Below are 27868 nucleotides of genomic sequence, written 5' to 3' on the forward strand. Positions count from 1 at the left end.
CTCAATTTGTTTCGCTTTTAGTATTCTCCCTCAGTCCGGCTTATTATCAGCGATCATTTGTCAAAGCCCTGCCATTGAAAAGTGGCCCGACCACTGAGCGAAACGGCAATTGCAACAAATTTGTTCGCTGCTCCTCCAGACCCCCCAACCATCTACCCCAGCCACATGCCGCTTGCCCCACGTACCTGCCCCACCTGCCTCTGCTCCAGTTGACAAAAGAAGAGGAGCAGAAACCAAAAGACACCAACGAAGAAGCTCTTCGATGGGCACGTGGCGAACCGATGATACCCTATGGTATCAGTCTCTAAAAATAATAGTTAAAGCATGCTAAAAAAAAACTTAAGTCTTATATTTCAAAACAACAATAGGATGAGTTCGCTCAGTTTTCGAAACAGGTATTAGTTTGAACCTGCATACCTCTAATTTTAAGAAGCTTACAGAGCGATGAGTACCTGAGTGTCGACTATCGCATACCTTCTGTTTTTGGCCTTAATATATATGCATATGCTGAGAATATGGTAAATCTCATGCGTCTATACACCGCATTCATCTTACACCTGTTGTCAGAGCGTTCCCCAACGAAAGTCGAGCATACCCATTGTGATGTAGCGCAGCCACCATCGAGAGCACTCTCATAAATAAGAAATTGAGAGTAAACGAGACCTGGCAGGGATCGGCACCGTCGAGGGGATCCCCTGAGCTGGGGCAGAATCTATGGGTATACGTATACTGGCTTCGATAAACATTTTTTGCTTTCCTTTCCCTTGCGTTGAATTCGTTGCATTTTATTTTTTATTTTTCCGAGCCGAGCGGTTTCAGTTTCTCGTTTTGCATTGCATCGAACACCAAGATCGATCGGTGGCGAAGAATGCTCCTTTGAGCCGCGATCTTACCCAGAGTCCAGGTGTCCATTCCACTGTCCGTCCGTTTGTGTGATTAATGGTAATTGCTTTTATGGCTTTCTACGGCGCTCCTCTGCCACAATTTGTTGCGGTAATTTCGCTTTTAGTCGCAATCCCCAAACTGATAGCCCCACCACCACACCAAAATGAATTGGGAAAGTACATATTTAGAAAAGCACTTGATTCGATTTGCTGCGAACTATACAAATAATAAAGGAGTTCATCTGTCGCAAAGTATTTGGTAGCAAAGATTTCGTTTTTTATTTCACTTCTTTTCACGATTGTTATTTTCATAATGTATAAAAAAAAATAATATACATGCGACTAACATTAAAAGGGATAATGGACGACACCGGGTATTCTGGGGGGTAAGTATGCAGTCGGCATTTCATCAATCAGTCGCCGTTTTTGTTTCCGGGCCCATTCCGTTTCAGTTCCGATCGCCCAGCGGCGTGTCCCCCTCGTTATAGGCCCGCTGATCCCGATATTGGCTGAACAAGCCACGCACCTTGTTCAATGGTGTTTGGAATGACTGCGTCGCTGCCGTCAAGGCGGCAAAACTCAAAATCGGCGATGCCGGAGTCACGGCAGATACGCCCGACTCGCCGTTCGTTTCGGATGCAACTTGAATACTGGCGGCGGACGGAGTTCGGGCCAGACGCGGCGTAACTGGCGCTGTCAATGGTCCGGACCCACGTCTGCCGCTGACCACGGAATTCAGTTTCGGCGTGGCAAGCAGACGCTTGGGATGCAACAATGGCTGGCTGTTGTGGCTAGCACTGGTTCCTGAATACCAAGGCTCCAGCTTTTGAACCTTGACGTTCTTTGGGGATGGGAAGCTTTAATATAAGTGAGCAAAAATTATTAAAAAAAACCCCATTATTATGGAAATAAACGTACAGATTCATTTCAGCCCAGGAGTAGCTATCCATGGCAGTCTTCCAGGCGTAGACATGCGGCAGTGTTTCCTTATCAATGTCGACATTGGTAATGGCATTCAGCACATCCAAATCCCGCTTGGTTGGCTCGTTTCTACAATGTTAACAAATGTAGTCTATAAATAAACATTCTAAACAATGATTAATCTCACCCAAAAATAAACAACGTGTAGCGCGGCTCCAAATCCATGGAAATGCGTGGCGACAAGCTTTGCGGCGGCGTATGGAAGTTTTCCTCGTCCTCGCTGCTGCTTTCATAAGGCAGCGAATCATTAGTGCAGTCGAACTTGAAAAAAAAAAACAACAGAAATGTTTAGGAGAAGGACAACAGTACTAAACACTGATACTCACAAAGATGTCGCTTTGTTGAATGCGCCAATCAGTTTTCGATGGGGACGCCACGACACCTGATGCTCCCAAACTGGCCGATCCCACACCTAGCGAAGCGTGCAAGGCGGAAGACCCTGTCGATCCCGGAGTATCCTGAAGCTGACCGTGCGTCAGCGACTGAGACTGAACAACGGCGGCTGCCCGCAGCGACTTAGTGCGCTTTCGACGACTGGTCTTACGGCTGAGATTTGCATCCCACAGACATGCGCAACTCTGCTCCGTCTCCCAGGCGGCGCAACATAGCTCCTCGGTCTTCAGAGTGTCTGGTAGATGCACGGCGGAGGTCGGTGCCTGTTCTAGCATCAGCAATAGACTAGCGCACACGCAGCCCAAATGCTGCTCTCGGCCGCGCTCGTCGGCCAGCAGTTGGCGAAAACTTCGAAGCATCTGCAACAACTGCAGACGCATGGCTACGCTGACCTCCTGCGAGTGGGTCACATAGCTGGCCACCAGATGGGCGATACGTGAATGCACCTTGCTAAAGTCCACGCTAATGAAGCGGGCATCATCCTAAAATGGTTAAATATCGATAACATTTTGTAAATGATAAGTTATTTGTTTTATGCACACCTTAAAGCTGACAATCAGCGATTTCAGTCTTTTGAGCTCACAGAGCAGCGTGTCGTTGATGGACACCATGTTGCCGATTTTGTTGATCAACGTTTTAGTGATGCGCTTGGCGAACACTTGCAGCGACTTCTCTACGCATGTGTACGGAGTCATGACTCCGGCGGATGGCGAAGTTGCTGCCGCAGCCTCATTTTTATCCTTTCGAAGTTCCTGCTGTTGATCGCTGGCCATCGAATCGAAATACTGATGCAGATGGGCAAAGTTCCAGACCGTTTCTGATTTATCCGCCTGATGTTCGGTCTTTTCCATGAAATACGTTTCCAGGCGGGCCAACCCTTCGGCCGTACCAATGTCTAAAAATGAATCGAGAAAATCCCAGTACTCGCGCCACTCTAACTGCTCCTGTCGTGCCAGTTGGCGGCCGACCACCTCTAGACCCTTCTCGATATCAGTGTTCTTGATGTGGCGCTCACGCAAGCTGTCATTTAGCGACGCATTCATGCTGCGGCTTAGGCTCATGTCCAGGATTTGGGAGTCATCGGCCAAAGATGGCGAATCAAGGCTATTGTTGTTGCGATAGGCCATAAATAAATCCGGTTTCAATTGGCGAATGGGTGTGGCCGGGAACTCCAACGGATACACTGGCTTCACATTATTATTGTTGTGCTCGCTCTCATTGGGCATTGGGCGTTTTAGTAAGTTGGTCGTCTCCGCCAATGGACTAAAGAGCACTCTGCGTCCTAAATGGACTGGACTCGAGTTTCCAGCACTTCGATCAAAGATCGACTTGCTCGGCGTTACCTTCACCGGCGAGCTAAATGGTGAACTAGTCAGCGGCGACATCACATTGTTGCTGACCCGCGGTGGTGTCTTCCAACGGCGATAGAAGTTCATGGCCTTTTCGCGGGACATGGGTCCCGCCAGCGCACTGATTGCCAGGTCCCCGTTGAGGCCCTCGCAATCGTCCGCCTTTTGTTGCAGGTTTTGTAAAGTATAAGGACAAATATATGTATCAATGCGTCGTTAATTGTTCCATGTTGTGTAGGGTCCTCAATAAATAACTGATTTGTTTATCACTCTCTAAATTAGTCATATTGTTGTTTTCTCATTCTTATAACAAATGCAATAATAAGGTATTTTCTTAATGAGTAACGGTAGGAAAATATACAAACAATTCGCATGAGAAACTAAACGTATATCCATCGTCAAATAATTATACCAATGAGAATTTAAAATTATAAGTAAGCAGAATAATGTAAAACAGATACCAACCGGCGGATCTTTGGGCGAGAACGGTTGACCCACTTTTGGCGGCAGTGTATTTGACTGGGATCTTAGTACGGGCACAAAATGCGGATCGTACAAGAGCAGCTCCAGCTTCTTGATGGTCACATGTGTAGCATTAGCATTGCGCAGGCAGATGATCTGCAGGGGGGAGAACAGGTTACAATATGATAATAGCGATTCCTTCGCCCTTTTGTGACTCCAAACTCGCAACTCACTTCCTTGGGCTCCTTGCCCTCATGATTCCGCAGCGATTTGCACTCTGGATAGGAAACGAGAACCTCGACCATGGCCACATGACCATGCTTCGCGGCAAAGTGGAGCGGTGTTTCGCCGCGCCCCTTGTCCGGCATGTTCAGGTAGTAGTCCAGGAGACTGATGTTGAGGGCAGTACACATCTTGCCACTGCCCTTCTTGCCAGCGTAAAGCTGAGTGAACTCCCGATCCGAAATGGTATTTAGTAGCAACTGAGCGATCTTGGCCTTATTGACCTGGGCGCAGATGTGCATGGCATTATAGCGACAGCCCTCCTTCAAACTGGTGGGCGTATCACCGCTGCTGATCAAAAATCGGGGATTCTCCCATATAATCCTCTTGACCCGGTCGATGTGCCCACCTTCGATCTGCTTTCGAAACTCTACCAGTTCCTGTTTGGTGGGCGCCCGGAATGGAGGGCCTTCTCCAGACACATCCGGCTGTTGCGGCTGCTGTAACTGCTGCTGTCGCCCATTGGCAATGATGTTGCTGGAGCTGTTCGGCGAGGAAGTCGGTGAGCCACTGAGCAGTAAATTGGACATTGAGGAATTGCTTCCCAGGGGAATGATGAAACCACTGCCGTTACCCGTCGGCGAGTTGTCCGTCGAGCTCTTGTAACCGCTAGCGCTGATTATCGGAATGGGCTCTGAAAAAAATAATACAGCGCATAAGTTAAATCACTGGGTAAGCAATTATATAGCTACATAGTACTCACTGCTTTCGGGCTTTGCCTTGCAAAATCTCTTGAGCGCCTCGATGCTCTCGAACCCAAACTGAACGTAACTCTCCGCCTGCTCCAGATTGGGAAATTCGCGGAGGCGAGCCTCCTTGTAGTGTCGCAGGACGTCCAGGGCCTTGGATTTATCCGTGAATATCAGCCACAGTGGCGAATCCGCTGCTCCGTCGTGGCGTTGGCAATGTTGATGTGTGGGCATCGAGAGGAATAAACCATTAATAAATGAGCTGACTGCTTTGGTCACGCCATCGGTTTGGCGAATGGCGAATAGCGAACGAGTGTCGAATGCCGGACGGGTGGAGGATTGTCTCGAGCAAAACAAAATCAAAACAAGCTATGCTAAAGGGGGCGTTAGGTGGGCAGTGGGCCGTGGGGCATATGCGTGTGACGCAGCGGTTGGCAAGACGCCGGCAAAACTTTCCGAGGCCCTGCCTTATCAGGAGTATCATCAGTTTTGCTCGCAGATTGTTACAGATTTCAAAGATATGTATTTACAATACAAACGTGGATGGATCGGAATCGAATGATTACTTTATTTAAGGTTTATAAAAGCACTCTAAACAACTTGCAAAACACTTTGAAAGCCTATGATCACTTGTGTCTAACTAACCCATTTAAATAGCACTTGTTGAATTTATAAAAAACAAAAGCAGATATATTTAGCTCGCAGCTGCGGCGTACAAAGATTTCATATACAGAGGTGGTCAAAATTATTTTCACAAAGTGCATTTGAGTGAAATGTGAAAAGTGAAAATACTTTTGACCACCTCTGTATTTCTCTCAACATTACCTCTCGAAATTAGCGAGTGTGCCATAATTAAATTTACTTTCGACCCTTCGCAATGTGCTAGTAAAACAAAAACAGAAATAAAACTACAGGCAAAAACACCGCAGCCTTGGTGGTAAAGTTATAATCAAAGATCTGATAAAAGCTCAACATATAGCATGTAGAACTAACAACGAGTGTTGGCTAATAGGGAGCACGTATGAAAGTTGAATTAAAGGCATAAAACAATTGCTATTAGATTAATTGTACACTAATTAGGCGTGTTTCAATTTTTTTATTTTATGGAAGGAATAAGGAGATTGCTTTGAAATATTGGGGAAGTAATTTGTAATTAATGCAATTTAAGTACCTGTGGGTACATTTTTGCTAAATCTAAGTACTTTTAGGTACATTTCAGTTCAATTTAGTTGTTGCTTATTTACCCACTCGTAGGGTATCTCAAAGTCGGCGTTATTTGGTTTTACGACACGACACTACTCTCTTCTTTTTGCGCGTTTGTTTTCATTTTTTCTGGGAAACGTCTGTTGACTTGGACCAAAAGACAGGGACAGGGCCAAGTGAAAGGGACAGGGACAAGAAACAGGGACAGGCACAACCCACAATAACACAAGCCGGCAAAACTTGGCGTTTGTATATATGTAAATATTGGATCCGGGGACTCTTGACAGTACTCGCACGCATTTTTTCGGGATACTTGTTGTTCTGCAGCTCGCAGTATAAATAAATTTGAAATGGAAACAAAATTGGAGATATTCTGTGTGGTATACAGGTGGTGCGACCTCATTTATAGTTTTATTTATCAATCATTATTTCGGGATATTTCGGGAAATAATATAAATATAGAAATATGTTATATTGGAAATATAACAGGTTATGTCAAGCAAGACTAATTGCCCCGAATTTTAGAATATTACGATAATTGTTAATTAAACCCATAATTATTCTAGGTACAAAACAATATAGGAACCTATTATTTTGACCGCAGCTGTGTGACTGCTGGAGCATAAATGTGGCAGAATGTCGGTGCTGACAGGTCAAGGTCCTCGTAATGCATCCAATTTGGGCATGACCTGGAATGGGAACTGGATGATGTCGATGTGGAAGTGGAATGAACTCGCCCCAATCGGTTTTTGTTTTCGAATCGCATATAATTGGATTAAAGCGCGAACGAGTGAGAGCAGGAGAATTGCATTTAATTAGACAGGTAATCGCCATCGTTCACCATTTGTTTACAATTAAATTGAAAGACCGCTCCCAGACAAGGAAATCTACTGTGCGAGCGGGACAGTTGGGCAAGCCCCGATTCTGTGTTTTTTCTCGAATCTCAGAAGTTTTGAACACACACATGGAAACTTCTTCATGGGCAGTTAGTCATGGAGGGAACAACAGAGCAATACAAAACTTATAAAAATTCAACAGTTGAATTACCCTATATATTAAAACATTTCATATATGATAATATTTAAGCACTTAATTTACCAAAAATGTGTAATGAGCACAATTAGGTTCATTAAACTAACGACTTTATAGAACAGGTAACGAGTTATTCATATGCTGAACAAATTTACAAATCAGGTATATTCTGATACATGGGAATGAAATTGCAACCCCTTAAAAAACAAACTACTGCAGAAATCCGTCAGGCAATTCAGGTTTAGTTGCAAAACAAAAATCAAGCAATTCCGTTCATGAACATTCATGTAGCTTGGAAACTTCAACCCTCGACTTTTAAATTTGGTTTTGAAAGTATATGCAGTATGAACTTGAGTAAGTATGACTATGATCTTTAGTAAATAAAAGTTAACAGTTTTCCAATAATAAAAGCTCCCAATTAGTTCATACGGGTCAGAACTGTTTGAAAACAGAAGCATCAACGAACCGACCGAACGTTCGCGCATAACCCCCGATTACAGGGCATCACAATAGCAACAAGCGGCAAATAACTGGAACGCAAAACACACACATATACCGACACTCGCTTCATCTCGCTCCTACTTACGTGGATAGTCGGGATCCTCGTACTTGGTGGCAGAACTGCCATCGTCTGTGTTTCCCGTTTGCAAGGAGCCGGATGGCGATCCCGATGCTCCTGATGCCGATCCAGACGCCGGATTGGATGGCTTTATGTTCACCGCGGCTATGGAGCCGATGCACTGCGATACCGATCCCTCAAAACAGCCCGCCTTGGAGGTCGGGATATAGACCCCGAAATAGGTCGACATCTCTGCGTAAAATGGCGGATGCACTGCAAGGTAAACGGTTGAAATGGTTTGACATCAACACCAAATAACAGGCAACTTCTTCACAACTCCACGAAAAAATGTAATGTTCGGCAGATGGCAAGCGAAGGCAACGTTAAAAATAGGGTAATATCAACACAAAATGCCAGGAACTCTATTGTCCCGTTTTGTTGTTGTTTTCGGCTGCAATCCACCGCTCACACGCACACAAACACAACAACGCAAAAAAAAAACGGAAAAAAACAGCAGACGCACATCACACGCAGCGACGCGAACTCACGGGACCTGCAGGACCCAACGAATCGGCGGAATCACAAACATATATGCTGTTATTCTTACCTTTTAGCACAAAGGGCACAATACATGAAACAAAATCCAACAATCTAAAGCGTCTTTCAAAGAAAATGTGCACAAACGAAATGAAATTAGAGGTGTGGAATAATATCGATAGCAAATATCGCCTAGCCAATCGGCTGACTATCGCAGTCAATTTCGAATTGCACATCAAATTGAAATATTCTAAATCACTTGCCTGAAAATTACGCAAAATTTAGATACAAAGCTATAGCGATGATTGATTACCAGATATTGGAAATGAAAAAAAGCAGCTAACCATCGGAAACCTTCAATTTGCTTGTTTTTGTCCATTAAAGTTGCACAGAGGGAGTCAGACATGAGAAGTGACATTTTATGTTAAGTTTTTAAAGGCATTTTGAACTTAGTATTCAATTCTTCATAAAACGTACAAATGAAGTTTTCGCCTTTTTTCATTCCCAACTTTCTTCTTATTCTAATAGCCAAGCAAAACATTTGATGGTTTGAGTCCTTGGTGCTATCACTTATCTCTGGTATTTTCTTAGTATTTTGTTACAATTTTAAGTGCACCGCCTTGAATTAAGTCCTCTTAACGTTTATTTACTTTGGCCAGTTACAAGCCTAGTTTAACAATTGTATCATTTGCATTGCTAATCCGCTTCTAGCCCGTTTACACTTTTAAATATTGCTCGAGTTGCACACGTTGGTTTGGGTCTGTGGTAAATTTGTTCATGATTGGTATCTTCTTGGTATTTTATAAGGCTCCCCAATTAACGGTGGGGATTTTTCGGACATATTTCAACGACCGTCGGCGGCTGCTAACATAACGTTCGTGGATTTCGTGGGGAATAGCGGTCTACTCGCGCGATCTAATTTTTTAAACGTGCTTGTGTTGTGTGTGTGAGTGTGTTTGGCGTGCGGCTAACACTGTTGTTGTCCAATTGTTGTTGTTGTTGGTAACAACTTGCGCGCCATTACTAACAGTAAATTGAAGGAATATCACTGCTAAAAAAAATAAACATAATTACACGCAAATTTGAAAGCTGCGACCCAAAAAGGTTTGTTTAAGTCTTCTAGTCAATTGGCTGGTTATATTTTGTTTCCTTTTTCCTTTTATTTTTGGTAGCTCAGGGATACACATACCCAGCAGGGGTGTGTTTTCCTGCGTGCGGGTGTATGCGTGTTTGTTTGGGTGTTTTGAACCTGTCCTCTTATTCTTGGCTAAAAATCAATAAAATAAAGCAAAAGTCGAAACAACAAAAGCTGCAGGTCCTTTGAATCCATGTGAATGTGTGTGTGTGTGTGAAAAGGGTACTGATATTCACTGGATTTTTTTCACTTAGTATGCAGCTGCAATAACTAAATAAATAAAAGACCGTTAAACGAGGCTCACTTAGTTAGTCGAGCATGGCCAAAAAGCCCGAGTTGCCAATTGCCAATTAGAAGCCCAAAACAAACGAAGATATAGTGAGGCACGACTAACGGTAATTAGGCGATTACCCCCTGTAAATTTCACCTGCATTAACCGTTCGTTTTACAAAACATTTCCCGTTTCAAATGGCCAAGCTAATTGCCATTTTTAAGTGCCCAATTGTTTTCGATTTTCGCATTCGTTCCTGATCTACTAATCCCGAATTGATTGCCACCAATTGGTTCCAATTTTAAATCCTTCCTTTTTTTATTATCAATCAGCAGATTCCTGTTAATTATATACAGATATTTTCAATGCAACAGTTCAAGCTTAACTGTTATAAATATTCTTCTTTGAAATCAAAAAACTTTTCATTAGTTCTGATAGTTTTAGTTAGTAACTCTTTGTTGTGTTAAGTATAAATCATTTCACAAATAAAATATGTTTACAAAATATAAATTTTGTTATGCCAATAGAGAATGAACTTCGAAGTAAATCACAAATTTTGCCCATCGAATGACTTATCTTGGATTCCGAAACTTTTAAAATTCGTTGCATGATTTTTTATCCCTCTCAATTAAGTGACCACCATGAGTAATATCTGCTGAATCAAAACAAGTGTGCAATCTAGTAAATAATTGCCACATATAACGCATTAAGTGATAAGAAATATTTGAAGCGACTAAGTCAACGGTATGCGTAATTACTTTTCCATTATATTGAGTACAAACAATGGTAGCAATGGATGGTATTATCTATTAGCCGCTATCCACTGTAGTTGGCCGCACTTTGGTGTTAAGTGATCTATGATAAAGCGAGTTAACCCCGTAGCAAAAGCGTCGAAACAATAATCGCAAGACCCCATATTAATAGTAATAGCGATTTTATCTCTTGGCCCGGTGTTTTGCTATTATTTTCTTTACAGTTAGCGGGCAGCATACTGTTTTTTGTATACTTTTTTTTAATGCCTTTCCTAACTGGATTGGCAATTGCCTGGCTGTATATTAAATCATTTACACTTTGCCAGCTGCCATGCACTGATTCTGATACTCCGCCATTCACCCATTCCTCGCTGTCTTTTGTTTGCCTCTTTCTTTTCCTCAATATGTGCCATATAGGTATATTTATTTTCATTTTTATCAGTTTTGGCTTTATCTAATCGGATGCTTCTCATAGCTGAATGACTCATATAGTCGAGCGATATTTTTGCCATATTTATATACGTATATATCAAGTGCATTTGAGCTGTCTATCAAGTCCAAGTGCAGTCTCAATTGGCTGATTAACATTTTCGCTGGTTTCGCTGGACTTTACTGCCTACCTGCCTATATCTATGCCCCTCTCTTTCCACACGGCTCTAGCCCTCTCTTTCGCCACGCTTGTCTATAGAACTTAAAGTCGTTAAACCAGTTTATGACTGGCCGGGCATAGAGGCCATGCGTTAAGTAAGTAGAATCAACAGACTCTGAATCAGCTGCGGATCTTACGGCCATAGCTACTGTGGCTGCGTTCATTACCTGTAAAAATTCGAGAGCATTGGTGTATTAGCCATATAAACCCCTACATAATTATACCAAAACTAGGATCTCAGGATCTATAGCGCATAGAGACATTCATTTTGAGATGCAAGTAGATGTGTCTCCAAAGTTTTCTATAAGTATAAGTATCCTATTTTCAGCTAAAAAAACTCAATTTTTTAAATGACATTTTCTATTTATTTCTAAGTCTAAAAAGACTTAGAATTTAAAAAAATTATTGAAAGATATTTTCTGAGGAGTTATGCTGTTAGGAGGTATCTTTAAGTCGGAAAGGTGCAGCAGAGCGTTCTTAATAGCCGTTTCTTTGTTACCATGTTTAGAGTTAAGAAAGAGCGGAAGAGAAAGGGGGCAAAGAAGCGGGGTGAATTCAGTTTATATGGTTGGGGGAAGCGTGCCAGTGGATGCAACTTCCTCATGTATGAATGGATGCGTTTAATGAGCGGCTGCCGTAAGCGCATTTTACAAAGTTCAATTTAAAATTCCATTACGAGGCGTGGCAGAGCGTTACATATGTATGTACATCCAATAATTGAAGTCATCGAATTGGGTTTCCCCCGCTTTTTTGGCCCTTTCATTCTGCCCAATAGTTAAGCACAGAAAACATATTTAAATTTAGGCCAATGTCAGACGAGGGGAGTTTGGGGCTAACGAAAACCGAAATAGTTGACCAGAAACAATGATCGGAAACATGATCAAACATTGAGTGATCAATGGGGCACGTACATAAGTTGCCGGCGGCGACGAGTCTCCAATTTCAAGACTTCAACAGCTGCGCCCGATATTTACCTCTCTTGGGACTTGAGTATCGTTTTTTATTTTTTCATTATGCCAACCATTATTTGCTTAGTGGTATATATTTCCTTATTGGCTCGACTTTGAACTTGGCATCTTCTCGAAGATCGTGGGCCTTTTGACCTTCCCGCTTCTCTAGGATCGATCGCTTCAAGGTCGCCTGTTTACCCGATGACCCAAATGCCACCATATAATGGATGATTTCCATGCAACAAAACATATCTCACATCGGCGGGGGAAAAAAAAAAACGAGAAATAATATAACTTATGCATTCAACGGATTGCAAATGCAGCCACAATGGTTGATAGTTTAGTCCATTGAACGCACAATGGGCTGAATGGGGCATGAACAAATGTTTAGCCAATTCGAAAATTGTGTCAGCAATGGCAGCATCCAAATGCACGTGCCAAATGGCCAGAAATCAATTTGTATAATTCCACAAAAACAGAGATTGACGTAAATAAAACCTCTTAATAATACAAATTATTTGAGGAATATTTGAATTCTTAGTATCAAATTACGGAATATAAGTTGCGATTCTTCAATCTGCTAGGTAAAAACTTTGGAAATTTGTCAAAACTATGACAAGTTGTAAGATAGTCAATTAAAGCGGAATATTATCATGCTTAAAAGAAGTATTTTTTAATGGTAGTGCTCACCCTTCTAATATTCTTATTGGCCTGCCTAACAACTGTTTTGTTATAGCGGATCGGAGATATATATATGTATTAACACATATTTGGGTTTCCTTTTTGTTGGGAAGACAATGTCAATGACGATATCTTTTTGGTTTTCGCCCAGCGATGACGAAGGCGATCGCAAATGACTTGTAGTTCGGATGCCAAAAAATTTATGAACATCATTATGGGAACGGTGGTGCCTTGAAATGCATACACATATTTAGATGGAGATGCATATTCAGATGCGAATGCCGTTGCAGTTGCAGTTGAAAAATTTCATTGTCGCCGCTTTTTTTGTATTTTTTTATTGCATTTTTATTTCCATATTCTCACCGCCTTTTGCGGATGGAGACAACAATGGGATTTGGTGTCTTCATCGAGGGCCCTCTGCTATTGATTGTGCGGCATAAATTACACGCTTTGTCACCTCGATTCGATTACAAATTTATGCAAATCGCGCTTTAATTTATTTAACAGCCACGATCCATCGACGATGGCAATTCAAGTGCGAAACAAGTGGGTGGGTATACCAATATTATACTATACTATATGGTAAATGCTACTTAATTGTGATGTCATAGTCGCCGCATTCCGGGGCAGTACAGTGGAGCATAGTTTTAGATAACAAAAGCTGATCGAAAGCACCGTTCGCATGCAAAAATGCAACTACAAAATAGAGCAGACATTTTACACAACGCGAAATGAAGTTCGACTCGAAAAGTTATACTGAAAAATTAGAGTGTACTGTATAGAAATGCTTTTATAATTGTTGAAAAATTTTAAATAATACAGATTTAGTTTGAATAATAATCTAATTCTCAAGGAGCCATAAAAATACGTTTGGAAAATGTTATAATGAAATTTGTCTGTTTCTGTGTAGCACAAATAATTAGCTCACATACGTTTTCCACTCTAGGCATTTAATGAGGCCCCTAAGCTATTGTCTGGCCCCTGGGCATCCCAAACCCACCCCCAAGCCCTGGATGTTGTGTAATTTGTTGTTAAACTGTCAATTCAATTGACGTTACTCATACGACCCGTTGTGCAGCGGATGTTTAGCGCAGCGAGAGGCTCCCCTCGCCCATTTCGTTTAGCAATTTAGCATTTGGACTTCTATGGCCATTTATTTTCCCCCTCGGCTCACCAATTTCTGGCTCAACAAAGCCGATTTTGCAGGTCTGCAAATAAATGCGGAAAAGGTTTTGTAGCCTTCACTTTTGCCATGGATGGAATGTTGCATAAGAGATTTTCAATTTCAGATTTTCACCGGCTTTAATCGGGCTGTTAAAGACCCCACTGTGATATTTTAATTTCGCTTTTCCAACGTCTCTTTGATGTTGTGCCATAAATTTCCCCCGTCTAAAAAGCCTGGAGCCCAGCCAAGAAAATTAAAAGAAAAATTTGACTAAATGTGTAACACGCACACACACACGTAATCAATTTGGAAAAGTATATCAAATTGTTTAAAGAAATGACAATGTAAAGAAACAATCTGAAATGTTAACGTTATCAATATGGAAAATAATATATTTCGTATAAGTTTTCGTTACGCAAAAAGTTTCGAGTCACCCAACACTTTGAAATTTTGTCCCATTAAAATGCAGTCACAAGCGGAACGAGTAATTGTCGCTCCAGCGACTTTTCTTAGATAAATATCTCTGCACTTCTTAATTTTCCGACCGAGTTTTTAAAATTCTATTTTTTCCAAAGGGGTAAAATAAATCCTTGAAATGAATGAAGTAGGCTGCATTTCAGCAATGATTAAAAAGGTCACCTAAAACTGTTTTTCTTTGTCGCCGCGATGATGCAATTTGCAAATGAGTGTACTGCGGAATTATTGTTACCTTCAGCAGTCGTTTTTAATACGTTTTTAAAGGGGTTTGGTGTATTTACTTAGTGAGTCACTGGGAAAGTGACTTGGGATAAATAACAAACTGGTACATGCATGTGTCATCTTTTATGAAATTCGCTCATAAATGAGGGATTCTATTCAAGAGAAGGGAGTAAAGTCTTCTATGCATTGCGGACTAATCTCCAATGGGAAAGTCTTCATTTTTCCTGCAGACAATAACGAGTTTCGTTATATTTCCTGTACCCTATAGTAACAGTCATTCCCTCTTCATATCCGCATCGGAAACACCGAAAGGTGTATACTGCATACGAGTAAAGACGCTAAAAAAACAGGAACTGAGGTATCTTTACTCTAATGATCGGACTGTGTGTTATATCGCCTCTCCTCCGCCAATTATCTATATTTAAAATCATGTAACGCATTATGACTGCATGATAGACATGAGATGGCAAATTGATTAAGCACAATTAATTGTAATTAATTACAAGGAGCCATCACCATTATGTCATCCCCTCCAATCAATTTGTTAACCTTTCCATCGCCCTTAAGTCGTTACATTTTTCGCATACAAAAGGAAATGGCTTTTTAAGAGATCCATATTATATTGTTGTTAATTTTGAGCATGCTGCCGTTTTGGGAAAGTGGCGCCGGCTGCTGGCCAAGTAGTGCAATTAGCCGAAAGTAAAAGTGGGCTGCACTGCGGGAAATCGGGGGTATATATAACATATATAGCTATTGTCTGAAATGGTAGCGAGTGGAAAGGTTTTCCCCGAGCCCATTTGAATGGTAGACATGTGGAGATGCAATGCTTTCGGATCGCTTTGGCTCGGTTTCGTTATATGTATTATTCGTTAGATATATGTACGTATAGATAGGTGTCTATGAATATATCTATACACATGTGAGGCTCGCGTGCAATCATCAATAACCAGATTTCAATGCCAAAACCTCTTGCAGTCCCCGAAAGTCATTAACATTAGTCGAAATGAAAGTTTTCCCAGCGGACAAATAGTCACCTTGAGAACCTCAGCACCGGAAAAAATAATTAAGCCTAGAATGAGAACCGAATTCAGTTGAGAAAGATGCACACAAAGTAAAACTTATAGATCAGAATTATATGTAAATTTATTCATTTCATTTTTATGATAAACATGTTAATTGTTTTAGTGTGTTCTTATCACCCAAATGATTTGGTTTGAAATGCTTTGACCTTAAAACAATTCAAAATGAATTAATTTTTAAACAGAACTCATATCTGTTTGTGTGCTTTATACTGAAAGATTATTCTTTTCATAAAAAATTTATAAGCATGCAAGTTTCAATATTTAAAGACAGTTACGTGCTTTTTTCCAGATTCAAGTGATAGACTTGATATCAAAACACCGCTGAAAAGGACGCAATATGAAATGGGGAAATTCTGGGGAAGGTGGGCGAGGTGGGTGATTATGAGGGGCCGGGTCGGCTGACGTCAAAGTTTTTTGTTCGCCACTTTTTACGTGCCGCATACGTGATTTATTCGCGAATAGAACGCGGCGAGACCCAGGCAGGCATTTGCATAATGGGGGAGATTTTGGTGGAGAAGAGGGGTTAGGGAGCCGCCAGAAACCACAATTATGCAATTTCCTGGCCGGCTCTAAGCACTTAATTATGGTTATTAAAAATTTGGCAAATAGTTTCTTCGCCTTTGTGCGCCCGATCATTTGCACATAGTTAGCTTGAAGCCAGACGCATGTGAAACATCGGAATTGGCCATATCATTATGGTTAAAATAAAATGTATATATATGTATGCATGTTCGGATGTGGCGTGCCAGCTTTTAGCCAGATTTGCAAATCCGCAACGAGTTGAACGAACGATGGTAGCAATATTTTGACCATCATCATCATTCAAGAGATGACAAACTGTTAAATATTGAAGCAAAAACGTGAAAAAACGTGGAAGAAGTGAAGAGAAAGGCTGCCATATAGAGCACATTGAAAGATTAACACTCTTTAATAGCATTAATGTCTTCATTTGTTTAATTTACTAATTGATTTGGACAAACTGCAAATACAAAACGCTGTATTTTAGTGCTTATTGGCTAGTAAGTGTTCTGAAAGCCCGAATAAGTTGGTAAGTAATAAAAGCCAACGAATGGTAAATAATAGATGGTGGTGGTATCATATCGGGCAGTGAATAAGGTCAGTTATTGTTTATTCAGTAGGGGTTTTAGTAAGCGATCAAACTAGTACCCAATATGAATTAATAAAGGCAAGATGGCCAGGAAACAGGGTTAGTATTTGCTGGTCAAGCAGCCCGTTTTGAGGTCAAGCCAAACCCCCTTGTGGGAGTTGGGGTAAATAAGTTTGGGTGCACTTAAACGAAATCAATGCGATTAAATTCGACTTGGCTTAGTCTGTCGGGCGGCCAACTCAACTGGCCTTATCAACCATCGGGAACCGGTGTCAGCTAATCGCGCACCCACAACCAACCAACGAACCGCTGACCCCAATTGTGGAGCACCACTTGGTCATTCCGACCACGTCGCATGGAAATGGAAAACGAGACGAAAACAGAAATGGAAACCGAGAACAAACCTAGAAGCCGAAACCAAAACAGAATAAGAAGCAGCGCCACTCCAAACATGGTCAACGAAATTGGTTTGTCACTTTCTCAGCCAGAACCAAAGAAACACGAACGCGTCATATGGGTGCGCCCTTCAGAATACTGTGCACAATAATGGGCAAAAGTGTACTGGCTTATAAAGTATTATTATTAAAAACTATAAATCTGACTTAATAACAACAAATCAATTATATGGTCACCTCTATATTCGAAATTATTTAATAGCTCTAGTTAACTTCTAATGTGATATCCAAAGTTCAAAGTGTTATTTTGTCAAATAAGGTAATATGTCTCCTAGTAATTTGCCCCCTGCTGTAGCAACTATGCACATACGTCACTTGCAGGGGTTCTGAACCCAACCCAGAGCAGTTTACGTTACACTCGAGCACGTTCTTATCGCAATTAATTGCACCGCATTGCATAAGCATCGCAAACTTATAGAGTAATACCAAAACGTAAACATAATCTCTGACTCAGCCCAGTGGGTCGCAATTATTAATTATAATTAATAAGCCAAAAGCCAAGGCGCAAGTCTTGCTTTAATTGGCCAAAACCCCAGCCAGAAGCGGAAAACCAAAACTGAGTCGAATTACAACACAGTTCCAAGGGATTCAAAGGGAGAGGGCTGGGGGTCGATATCTGGCTAAGATCTGGCTAAGATCGGGTGGGCTTACCCAGCCGGATCAGCACTGGAGCGCATCTGAGTGTGTCCAAGTCAGCGGGCAGCCAAAACAGAACAGAGATCTTGAGATCCGAGTAATCTAGATATTGTCCTTCAAGTCAGTATTGTGCCAGTCAACTAATCAAGTTGAGTAGCTTGGAAATTTACATCAAATTTTGAAAAGTTGTTAGAAAAGTACTATATAAATATACCTCGGCACGGGCCTTAAAGTAATATACATTTCTTTCTTAAAAAATGTTTAATTTTATTGCTTGATTTACTTGCAGTTGCATCTGGAGTACAAGAAGGAAACAAATTAAATATCCACTAGGGCGGAATACTAAGGAAAACTCAACACACAGGAAATCGAAGTAGGAACAACTACAACTGTGAGTAACGCTAGGAAAATAAGGGAAATCGGGAAGGGAAAACAACCAACAGCAATCTGCAAATCATATGCAGAAGAGCCTCACTCGCATATGGATATGAGATTTCAGATTTTCGTGACCATATCCGGTTGCCAGTCAGCAGTTGCAACTGCAATTGCAGCTTCCATCACAACAATAGCAAAAACCAAAAGACGAAATGCGGAGTGAACTGAAAACGCAACTTGGGCTTTGGGGGCCCATGGAAATTGCATCTGGGCATTCGCCATTGTTGCCATAGGGATTTTGTTGGGCCCGGGGGGTGTACAACACAGGGGGGAAGTTGCGTAAAACGATGATATATTCACAGTAGATCGGGCGATAACATCAATCTAAAGATGATGTGGAAAACAGAAGGTTCAAATGATGTCCCTATAAGGTTACATTCATACATACTTACATACATATATAGGTTGTTTTCTAATCTAGCAAATAATGTTTCAATTTACATTATCATAAATGATTAATATTATTAAGACTCCACAATGGCTTGGCCTAAAATAATCCACCATTTGATTCTGTGTTTTGAATCCAAATTAAATTTGTTTGTTTTTGTTTTGATTTACATCCAGTGTTGTATAAGTTTTTCATGTACTGCGTATGTTTGTGTCCATCTTATCTTGTTTATCTAGTATTGTACAATTAGGTTAAGTGTTGTTGGAATAAGTTAGATATATCCAGTGCTGTATAATATTTTCATACCTACATATTTATCTAGTATTGCATAATTCATTTTAGTGTTTAAATAAGTTTAGATAAATCCAGTATTTTTTAACTTGCCGATGAACTTAGCTGTGATTGGCCGAAAGTGGGAACCCTAACCTCATGTTCTAGAAAGCGAATTGCCAACAAATTTCAAGTAAGCAGTGCCTTCTTTCATCTCGAATGTCATTTGGAATTGCCTGAGCTCTATTCAGTTTCGTATACCTCCGGATTACACGTACTAACGTTTGAAAAAAACATAAAATTCCAATCAAAATGCCACACAAAAAATTTCCTAGAATGTCACAGGCGCAACTCAAACGTTTGATCAAATCACAAAATCAGAACATAGCAACGGCCGCGTGTATTTTGGAACCACCAAAAATTATCCAGCAGCCGTCGATGAGGCAGTCCATCATGCCACCGAACCCTGCCTATACCAAGAAACAGCGCAAGAATGCGCCTGGAAAGGTGCCAGTGCAGGGGCTAGACCACGTGGTGCCGGAGGACAATGTGAAACAGGTGAAGCAATAAGTATAGTGCAAACGACGGGCTTATCCCATAAAATAGTACTTTCAGCCTAATCCAACCAAGCAGATGCAACGCAATCGCAAGAATCCATCGTTGCAACACAATGGCAATGAAGCATCCAAGCAGGAGAAGCCCAATCAGCAGGACAAGGGCCGTCCCAAGCAGATGCAGCCGCTGTATTCAAGCGTTGTGGCCAATAAGCAAGACGGGGCTACCGCAGTGATCGGTCCTCCACCCAAGGAGGGCTCATCTGGCAATCAAACTGGATCGTACTGTCACTATGACAATGTTTCGGGCGAAGGTCAGGAGTTGCCGGATAGCAGCTCATCATCCGCCACGCTCACTTGGCCCAGTCAATCGGTTAAAAGTCAGGGGTTCTTCGGAACTAGCGATTCTTCAGCTGACCCATTCAGCATGCAGAATCTGAAGAAGATTGCCCATGATTTTTTCTCATATCCGGAGTTTTATTCACCGGAGGCCAGCGAAACCATTGACACTGCCAATGGTTCCAACAAAGCTGAGCCCCCGAAGACGGAATCCCAGCCGGGTCTCAACTCTTCGCCGAGAGGCTCTGTCTTGGGTGCCGATAGGTCGGGCCATGCTCAATCGACTGCGGATGGCACCAATTCTCGCCGGAAGGATGTTCCATTGGAGGAGGCCTTCATGACCGTAATCCGCAATCTGCGCGAAAATTATCCGGGCAACGTGAACAGTGAACAGAATACGACTTTCACTTCAAATTCCCCGAATTTCCAATTTAATGGCTACCAATCGGAGTACGATTTCGGCTCTAATCCCGATTCCTATTACAACGCTCAATCGACAGTGGGCCTGCCATCCGCTTACGGCTTTCCTCCTACTGGTTTTCCGATGTCCCAGCAGTCAGGCTTCATGCCAAAGCATAACCAAACGTCGCCGGCTCAAGGTTCCAATCCAAATCAACCGCCATTGATTAGCGAAACTTATCAGGCCGAATTGCAGCAGCATCCTCGCTGGCCGGTGTATATTCCGGAATATGTTTCGCAATTTATGTTCGGTGAGCCACAGGACGCCAATGCCAGCTGCTCTCGTAACGCAAACCACGGCAACACGATGTAAAAAAGAATCCGGAGGGAAATCGGAATAGGGTAGCATTCAAAAATCTCTTCATCACTCAATACCATTTGAAAAAAATTGCTAATGTAACACACAAACCAATTCCGTAATCCTAATGATTTATTTTGCATCTATGTATTAATAAACATTTGTAATGTTACAAATATTTTCCATATATTTGTAAGCCAATTACACTTAACCATCTTTTGTAATGATGCAACCGAAGATAAACAAATTGTACGCATCCGAACTACCTCGACTAGAATTTATGTAAATGTCATATCATTCGAATGCACACAGAAATGACATCAAATTTCACTTTCAATTCGGTTGGAAGAAAGTGAAAAACAGGCGAAAAGATGTGAATGAACAAATCGACCAGCTTACAACAACCAACAATTGAAATAAAGGAAAAAATCAACTAGTCAGCGTCGATTGTTTGGCGGACAGTTTGGTTTTCTACTATTACCAAACCAATGGCAACAAAAGGGGTTCGGTTTTTTTTGTTTTGTTGCCCAAGTAAAAATAAGAAATCAAATAAGATGAGTTGCCTTATAAAGTGTTAAGATAGCAGTTGTCATCTGTATGATTTCCTTTTCCATTATGATTAGAATTTTGGCTTAAGCTCGTTATATAATCAAAGATATTGATAACACCTGCGAAAAGGCAATTGATGAAAACACTTACGATTGATTGATATACTTAATGTAATTACATTTACTTATATGACTTTATATACAAGCTAGTGTATTAGCTTGTCAAATCATTTATTATAGAAAGCGTTTTGGTCATTGAACGCGGTGAATTATTCAAGTAGTTTGGATATCAAAATTATTAGTGTAAATGCAAAAGGGTAATTAAATTGTGAAGGGGTATTTATTTACATATCTTTGTAATTACTCTGTAATCGTTAGAGTTTGTTGCGCAATCTTGAACATGGAGAAAACTATATCTGATCTGAACAAAGATCAGATTTGTGCCAAAGACTTACGTTACCTCTTGGTGATATAATAATTAGCATTAGTGAAATATTTATTTTATTTATTCATTCGTACATTGTAGACAATAGTTTTAAACTAATGCTACAATAGTTATAGCTTTAGCCGGACTTCTTTAATCATTGTCATTGTCATCATTTCTTTGCTGAATATATATATGAATTATTTTATAATAAATCAAAGGTCGTATACAAATACATGCGATCTAACCCTTAGTGTTTAGTTGTTGTCCATTGTTTTGCAGTTGCGAAACGCACGTTACTGGCACACTTACTCCGATCTGTTCGTATGCTGGGCGCATGAAAATGAAATTTCACTTTGTTCTGCGAAGTGAGGGAGCCTTCACTTTCGATTTGCATACCAAAAAATTAAGCTATTTGTTAGATAAGTGGGCAGACTGTTTCGCAGACAAAGAAAGCCCACAGCCTCGCGGTGAAAAGAAGTGAAATGCTGGAAAATTGCAGGGACAACCAGTTAAATGGGTTTCGACTGTGCCGAAAGTAACAATTGTTTGCTAATTTTAATAAATATGTATTTATTTAAGCACAATGGCAGGCATTCAAAACGAAATTGGATGAGGTCACCTTAACACTACGCCATTTATTCAAAGTTGTTCAAATTCTAAAATAGTCAAGTTCTCACATTAAATCAGATTCAGGAATTTCGATTAGCAACTTAAATTTTGCTTAAATTAATTGAGATTTTTTTAAGTAATACAGCACTGTTCTCGGAACTCTGAAGACATAATCATTGGCTGGGATTCCAGCTTTAAGTTTTGCGTGCCGCGAGTAGAAAGTGAGCGTCAACTTTCCCACCCACTTTTTCAGCGACGCCCACCGCCCCCTTTTTAGCCCCGCCCCCTTGCATATAATTATTGCACTTTGCCATTTCAATTTCGCCTTTGTCGCGTGCACTTGAAGGCTGCCTTGTTTTCATTTTCTTTAATTTTTGCTGTGTTCTGCGCCGTTGAGGTGTTAGTTTTTCCTTTCGATCGGGTATTTCAGTTTTGTCAAGACTGAAAAATCATAAAAAATGGATGTAGAATTATTTATAAAATTATACACCGCCTGTATCAATTTCTCTTGAGCAATTACTTAGTGAATTAAATATTGAGCTTTATTTTAGACCAAATAAAAATGATATTCCAGATATGATAAACCTGTTGTTGATAATTCTGTTGAATAAGCTTAACAAGCATTTAAGTTATGACTGCAATTGTTGATTAACATTTAAATATGCATTTTATGGCAAAGTGAAAAAGAGTATCGGATGAAACGACAAGGCAAACATGTGTGTTTCCCTTCGTGTTTTCTTTGCGGCAGGGCTTAATTGCAATGTGGAGGCACTTGCTCCACTTTTGCGGGCATATGAAAGTGTATTTGGTTTTTCTCCAACGTTTTCTTTGCTCGCGTCTGCCTTTGTGGTATTATGAAATGGTCTGCATACAGGGCCTTGAGTCCGATTCGAAAATGCGGCCCACAGACATGGTACAGCCAAGTTCAAAACAAAATAGTAACTTAAAACGACATTTAAAAATCTTATTAATTAGTGGATATTTCGTTTAAAAAACAGCATTAAAACCACTGTTTTGCAAGTTTCGGATTTTTTTCCAAAACTGTTCTATGCGATTATCAAACAACCATAGCAGATTTTTGTTTTGCGAATGCTCCTCATGTGCGCTTCGTCACTACAGTGATCATGAAAAAGTACTTCTTAGTTACTTATTATAGTATTTTAGTGGTATAAAATGTTTGAATCTCTCTTTAATTTATTGTCTATAAGTTTAATAGACGTGGCTATTTTATTGAACCGAGCTGTATATGAGTTGCATCTCTTTTTTCGCCTGCTGCTGGGTAAATTGTTTAACGATGCTGATGAGATTTGCATAGCATTCCATACCACACCATACCACACCGTGCCACACCATACATGCCCCTTGCCTTGGAAGCTGAGGCTGAGTGTGGTATGGATGTCATTCGATATGGTTCGCAGAACTTCTCCATTTGCCTGCCTTTGTTTACAATGAATCCGGCGGGCTTTAAACAATTGCTGTTTTGTTTTATAGCCCCGCGAATTGCCATGGAGCATAAAACATGGAGCAGGCGGCCAAATGAATTTGGTGACCTTTAACGCACCATGCCGTCATGTCAACTATGTACATGTATGTATGTTCGTAGTTGGGTGGCAAGCTTGCCGTGTGCCAAGTGGCGTATGCGTAATGTTGCAAGTGCACTTTCATCGGCCGCCAGCATGTCTAGATGGATATTCCACCACCACATATCTTATCGGCCGGAGAACACAGCTCAAACAAGACAATTAACCCAAATAAATGGGTATAAGTTTAACAAATTCTCGCTTCGCTTTTTTTTAGCACAAGCAAATGTACGTGCCTCACAAATGCGAATTAGGCCGGGCTTCAAATTGTGGTTTTCGACTCTCTTGGAATTGCCAAAAGTTGGTGTACAACAGCAACAAAATACAAAAAAAAAGAGAAAACATTAACAACAAAAACCCAGCAGCTACCACTAAATTTTGTATTTTCACAGCCGCCCAAAGTTGGAATGCTAATTTTTTCATTGCCACGCAATTGGCGTTTAATGGGCTATACTCGACTGAGGACTTAATTCAATTTTAGATTTTTATTAAAAATATAATACATATTTCGAAATGTGTATTCATTTTTGCTGCTCAACGAAAAAGTCTTTGTTTGTTTGTTATTTCTTTAATGGGCATCGCTCCTTCGAACCCATTCATTTCCAGTTTCCTGGCTTTATTTGTATTGCCAGTTGGCCAGAACAAAGCGGCAAAACAATTAAGAGCCAGCACGAGAGGCTCGAAGTGGTTGGCCCATACAGTCAGAGCCATTTAAGATGGTTATATATTTAAAAAAAAATATTTTTTTTGGCGTGGGCATAAACTCGAAACGGAATTAACAAACAGAAACAAGGGATGGGCTGGCTGAAAATAATCATTCGAAGATGCGACTGAAGATGGCCTTTGTTTACAACACACAAGTCGTCGACCTTCGGTGGGTGGGGGTGGGCGTGCACCAGAAATATTATTAAAAAGCATTAAACAACAATTATTAATAGTTATATCAGTCAAAGGGAGCTTAATGTTTTATATGTTAATATCGTTATCCAAATGCTGGAAAATCGCTTCGTCTGAAGGGATTATTTTTTTCCTGTGTAGGCGGGATGATATCGAGGGCACCCAGAAATGCCCAAAAATGGCAACTCCTCCGGGGTGACAGGCGACTAAACCAGTTTCTCAGAATATGAAACGTATTTTTTTGAAAACGCGATTTCGATGACTTCATCGAGCTTCACACACTAAATGCCAATTGTTTCCCCCAAGCCGAGCCACTGACTCATCCTCACCCACTCTTTCTCCTCATCTCTTCCAGCGTTTGGGAGCAGTCGTCGCAAGATCACAGAACGGGACGCATCATGACTTTCTACTGGTGGTCACACTGGTTCTGGATAACCCTGATCCTGAGTGGTAAGTACAATATAATACTGATGTATCAGTAAATTGATGTCACTCACATTTCTCGCAGTTAACTTGCTGTCCAGCCATGTCCACACATATCCCAGCCAGGAGGCGGAGTCACTCACCTCCAGCCCGCATACCCAATCCCAACCGCAGCCCGTGCGCACCACCAAGCTCTACCAAACGACGGTCACCCAGATGTGGGGCCCAGCCACCCAGAGCAACATCATGGACCTGACCCACCGACCCACCACCACCCGGCCGGTGGTGACCCCCAGTTATGGTGGTAGCCCCGAATTGGCGCAGGTCCATGATGTTGAACAGGCAGTGGAGCTGCAGGAGGAGGATGAGGTGGTGGAGGAGGAGGAGCTGCCGCTCAACGATCGTGACCAGCAGGAACAGGATGAGATTCGCGATCAGGAGCGCGGACAGGATGAGGCAGATGCAGATCCAGATGCGGATGCGGATATCGAGGACGCTGTAGCAAACGAAGAGCTGGCTCAATTCGAGTTCAAGCGATCGTCGGATTTCACCTCCGACCAGCTGAATAACTTTACGAATTTTAGCAGTAGCACTAGGTGAGTTTGCTAACAAAATAAGCTGAATTAAACAATTCGAACTGATCGGAAATACTTAACTTTAGTACAAATGGTAGCAGCAGCAGTAGCACCACCACAAAACCTGTTGCAATCAGCAGCAGTAGTCCGGCCAGCACAACAACCACCACCGCGAAAGTTTTGGCTACATCGCCGGCAGCTGCAATAACACCACCAGCCGGAGGCAGTGCATCCACTTCGACGCCAGCTGGCTCCGCGGCTACGCCGTCCACGCCAAAGATCCACACGGAGTGGCTATCCGATGAGCTGCTGGCAGGTGCGAGTGGTGGCTTGGGGTCAGCGGTCACGGCCGAGGGCGAAAAGGCGCCATTCACCCTGGAAAATGCCAACAAGGAGGATGAACTAAGGCGTGCCGAAAGCGAGCATAGGTCGCGAAAATCGAAGGTTCTATCCGCGGAGTATAAGCACATCAATCGCTACATCAACTTCTCCGGCGACACGAAGAGTCTTCTGACCAGATCCGCCTCCGCGGCGCCCAGCGTGGCGGGGAGCGTGGCCGGATCCGGATTCTACGACGGAGGCGTCGGAGACGAGGGCAATATCTCATCCGAGGCACTGGCCATTCAGGTGGGTGAAACTAATCATGGCTGAGTTCGATGTCATTTGAAAAATTAGCTTCAAAAGTAACATGCTTTTTTTCTATTTCCAGCGAACGTACTTCCTGGATGCGGGTGCCATTTCGGCGATTTGCTTCACTGTCTTCGGCGTCTGCTGCACAGTGGGCACCATTGGGATCGTCCTGTACCGTCGTCGGTATCTGAACAAACCGCAGGCGCTCAGCGAACCAGACTCAAGTGTCTATATCGATGATAGCACGATGCGGGTGAGTGTAAGGATTCGTTGACCAATTGCCAGTGGCGCTTGAATGTCCTATGCACTAAATAGTTCTCTCTCTTGATTTTGCAGGACAATTCGGATGAGATGTACAGCCTGGACAACGACTCGTTTCTCAATTCGCTGGAGGCGATGACAATACAGAACTACTGGACGGATACGGTCAAACATACAAAGCTTTAATCTCCGGCCTTCCCCGTTGGAAGTCCACCCCCCCCTATCATTTATTTTACCACTTTGGTTCGATTTTGATTACGATTCTGTTTGGTTTCGCTCTTGAAATTAAATTCCATTCCTGATTTGACAACCAGACATCATAATCATTAAGTAGCGTAGTTTTTAAGCGCGTGTATGTATTTACTAATATTAGGCAACAAAACGAGCAACTAGTTTAAGCCCAAAACTACCAAAATTATGTTTAGTGCACGTTTAGATCCTAAGTGCGCAATGTTTTTGTTGGCCTTGGCTGTTAGTTAAAGCCTTTCCCTAACAACTTCCCCACTAACCCGATTCCCGCTCTCCATTTTTGTAAACCAGCCCATTGTACTCTTATCTGTTAGTTAATTATTAAACCTTATTTATATTGTTGACTATTTTATCGCCCTTCCCAACCCATGTCTAATTTTAGAAAACACTATTTATTAAGTTTCCAACTTTGTGTCCAACAATTACATGCAATCATTCCTTCCAGTTTAGCCTATAGAGCAACATTACACTGTAATTAATGTATTAAAAGCGAAGCAAGCAAAAAACAATTAAAAGAAAACATCACACAACCACACCGGTTTTGCTAGAATTTTTGGGAAAATAGGCCGTATCTAATTCCTAAATTAATTCATTAAGTTTTCGATGGAAAAACAAAACTTGCAGTTACAATTTAAATGGCTCTATATTCTGGCAAAGCTGCGAGAAATTGTTTCAATATACACAAATATATAAAATGAATTATAAGCTAACGAAGAACAAGAAAAACTGTTTACTGCCACACAATCCTTGTCAATTTTGCTCATCGAACTTTTATACACCACTTGTACTTGTACTATCCGTTCGAATGTTGCAAATATTAAACGAAAAACAAAACCCAGATAGAGTACATTAATCATTAAATGCTAAACTGAAATTATTCGAAAAAGTGTTATCAATTGGCGCGGCCAGACTGTTGGGAAATTCTTCGTACAGGTAGTGTTGGGAAAGTGGACGGCACCGCGTAACTAGGAA

The 27868-nt window shown here is 41.5% G+C and overlaps 3 protein-coding genes and 1 long non-coding RNA gene across 8 annotated transcripts; 3 read left to right on the forward strand and 1 right to left on the reverse strand.

Moving 5' to 3' along the window:
* Nucleotides 1-1254: 1254 nt before the first annotated feature.
* LOC6618092 lies at nucleotides 1255-8544 on the reverse strand. The gene is made up of 10 exons (XM_002042354.2): nucleotides 8442-8544; nucleotides 7862-8107; nucleotides 5055-5234; nucleotides 4303-4985; nucleotides 4073-4225; nucleotides 2801-3769; nucleotides 2192-2740; nucleotides 1993-2126; nucleotides 1803-1934; nucleotides 1255-1741 (listed from the first exon to the last, which is right to left on the reverse strand). The coding sequence occupies exons 2-10, from the start codon at nucleotides 8082-8084 to the stop codon at nucleotides 1333-1335; spliced, it is 3432 nt and encodes a 1143-aa protein (XP_002042390.1). The 5' UTR covers nucleotides 8085-8107; nucleotides 8442-8544; the 3' UTR covers nucleotides 1255-1332.
* On the forward strand, nucleotides 8027-8522 carry LOC116802038. Its single transcript, XR_004362442.1, has 2 exons — nucleotides 8027-8114; nucleotides 8199-8522. It is a non-coding gene; the product is annotated as an uncharacterized LOC116802038 (long non-coding RNA).
* Nucleotides 8545-9239: 695 nt separating the features above from the next.
* LOC6618094 (uncharacterized protein DDB_G0271670) lies at nucleotides 9240-27734 on the forward strand. Of its 4 annotated transcripts, none has more exons than XM_032725166.1 (7): nucleotides 9240-9475; nucleotides 18244-18345; nucleotides 25114-25208; nucleotides 25267-25777; nucleotides 25843-26383; nucleotides 26466-26639; nucleotides 26702-27734. In XM_032725166.1, the coding sequence occupies exons 3-7, from the start codon at nucleotides 25157-25159 to the stop codon at nucleotides 26831-26833; spliced, it is 1410 nt and encodes a 469-aa protein (XP_032581057.1). In that variant the 5' UTR covers nucleotides 9240-9475; nucleotides 18244-18345; nucleotides 25114-25156; the 3' UTR covers nucleotides 26834-27734. The 4 variants fall into 4 exon arrangements, with proteins under 4 accessions (XP_032581057.1, XP_032581060.1, XP_002042392.1 ...); XM_032725169.1 differs by having other exon boundaries at nucleotides 26723-27734; XM_002042356.2 differs by having other exon boundaries at nucleotides 9241-9475; nucleotides 26466-26645; nucleotides 26723-27734.
* LOC6618093 lies at nucleotides 18368-21922 on the forward strand. 2 transcript variants are annotated; one of them, XM_032725170.1, is made up of 3 exons: nucleotides 18368-19240; nucleotides 19299-19605; nucleotides 19663-21922. In XM_032725170.1, exons 2-3 carry the CDS (start codon nucleotides 19360-19362, stop codon nucleotides 20710-20712), a joined length of 1296 nt encoding a protein of 431 aa, XP_032581061.1. In that variant the 5' UTR covers nucleotides 18368-19240; nucleotides 19299-19359; the 3' UTR covers nucleotides 20713-21922. The 2 variants fall into 2 exon arrangements, with proteins under 2 accessions (XP_032581061.1, XP_002042391.1); XM_002042355.2 differs by having other exon boundaries at nucleotides 18368-19605.
* Nucleotides 27735-27868: the final 134 nt, after the last annotated feature.

The sequence above is a fragment of the Drosophila sechellia genome, chromosome X (assembly GCF_004382195.2).
Source record: "Drosophila sechellia strain sech25 chromosome X, ASM438219v1, whole genome shotgun sequence".
Taxonomy (NCBI): domain Eukaryota; kingdom Metazoa; phylum Arthropoda; class Insecta; order Diptera; family Drosophilidae; genus Drosophila; species Drosophila sechellia.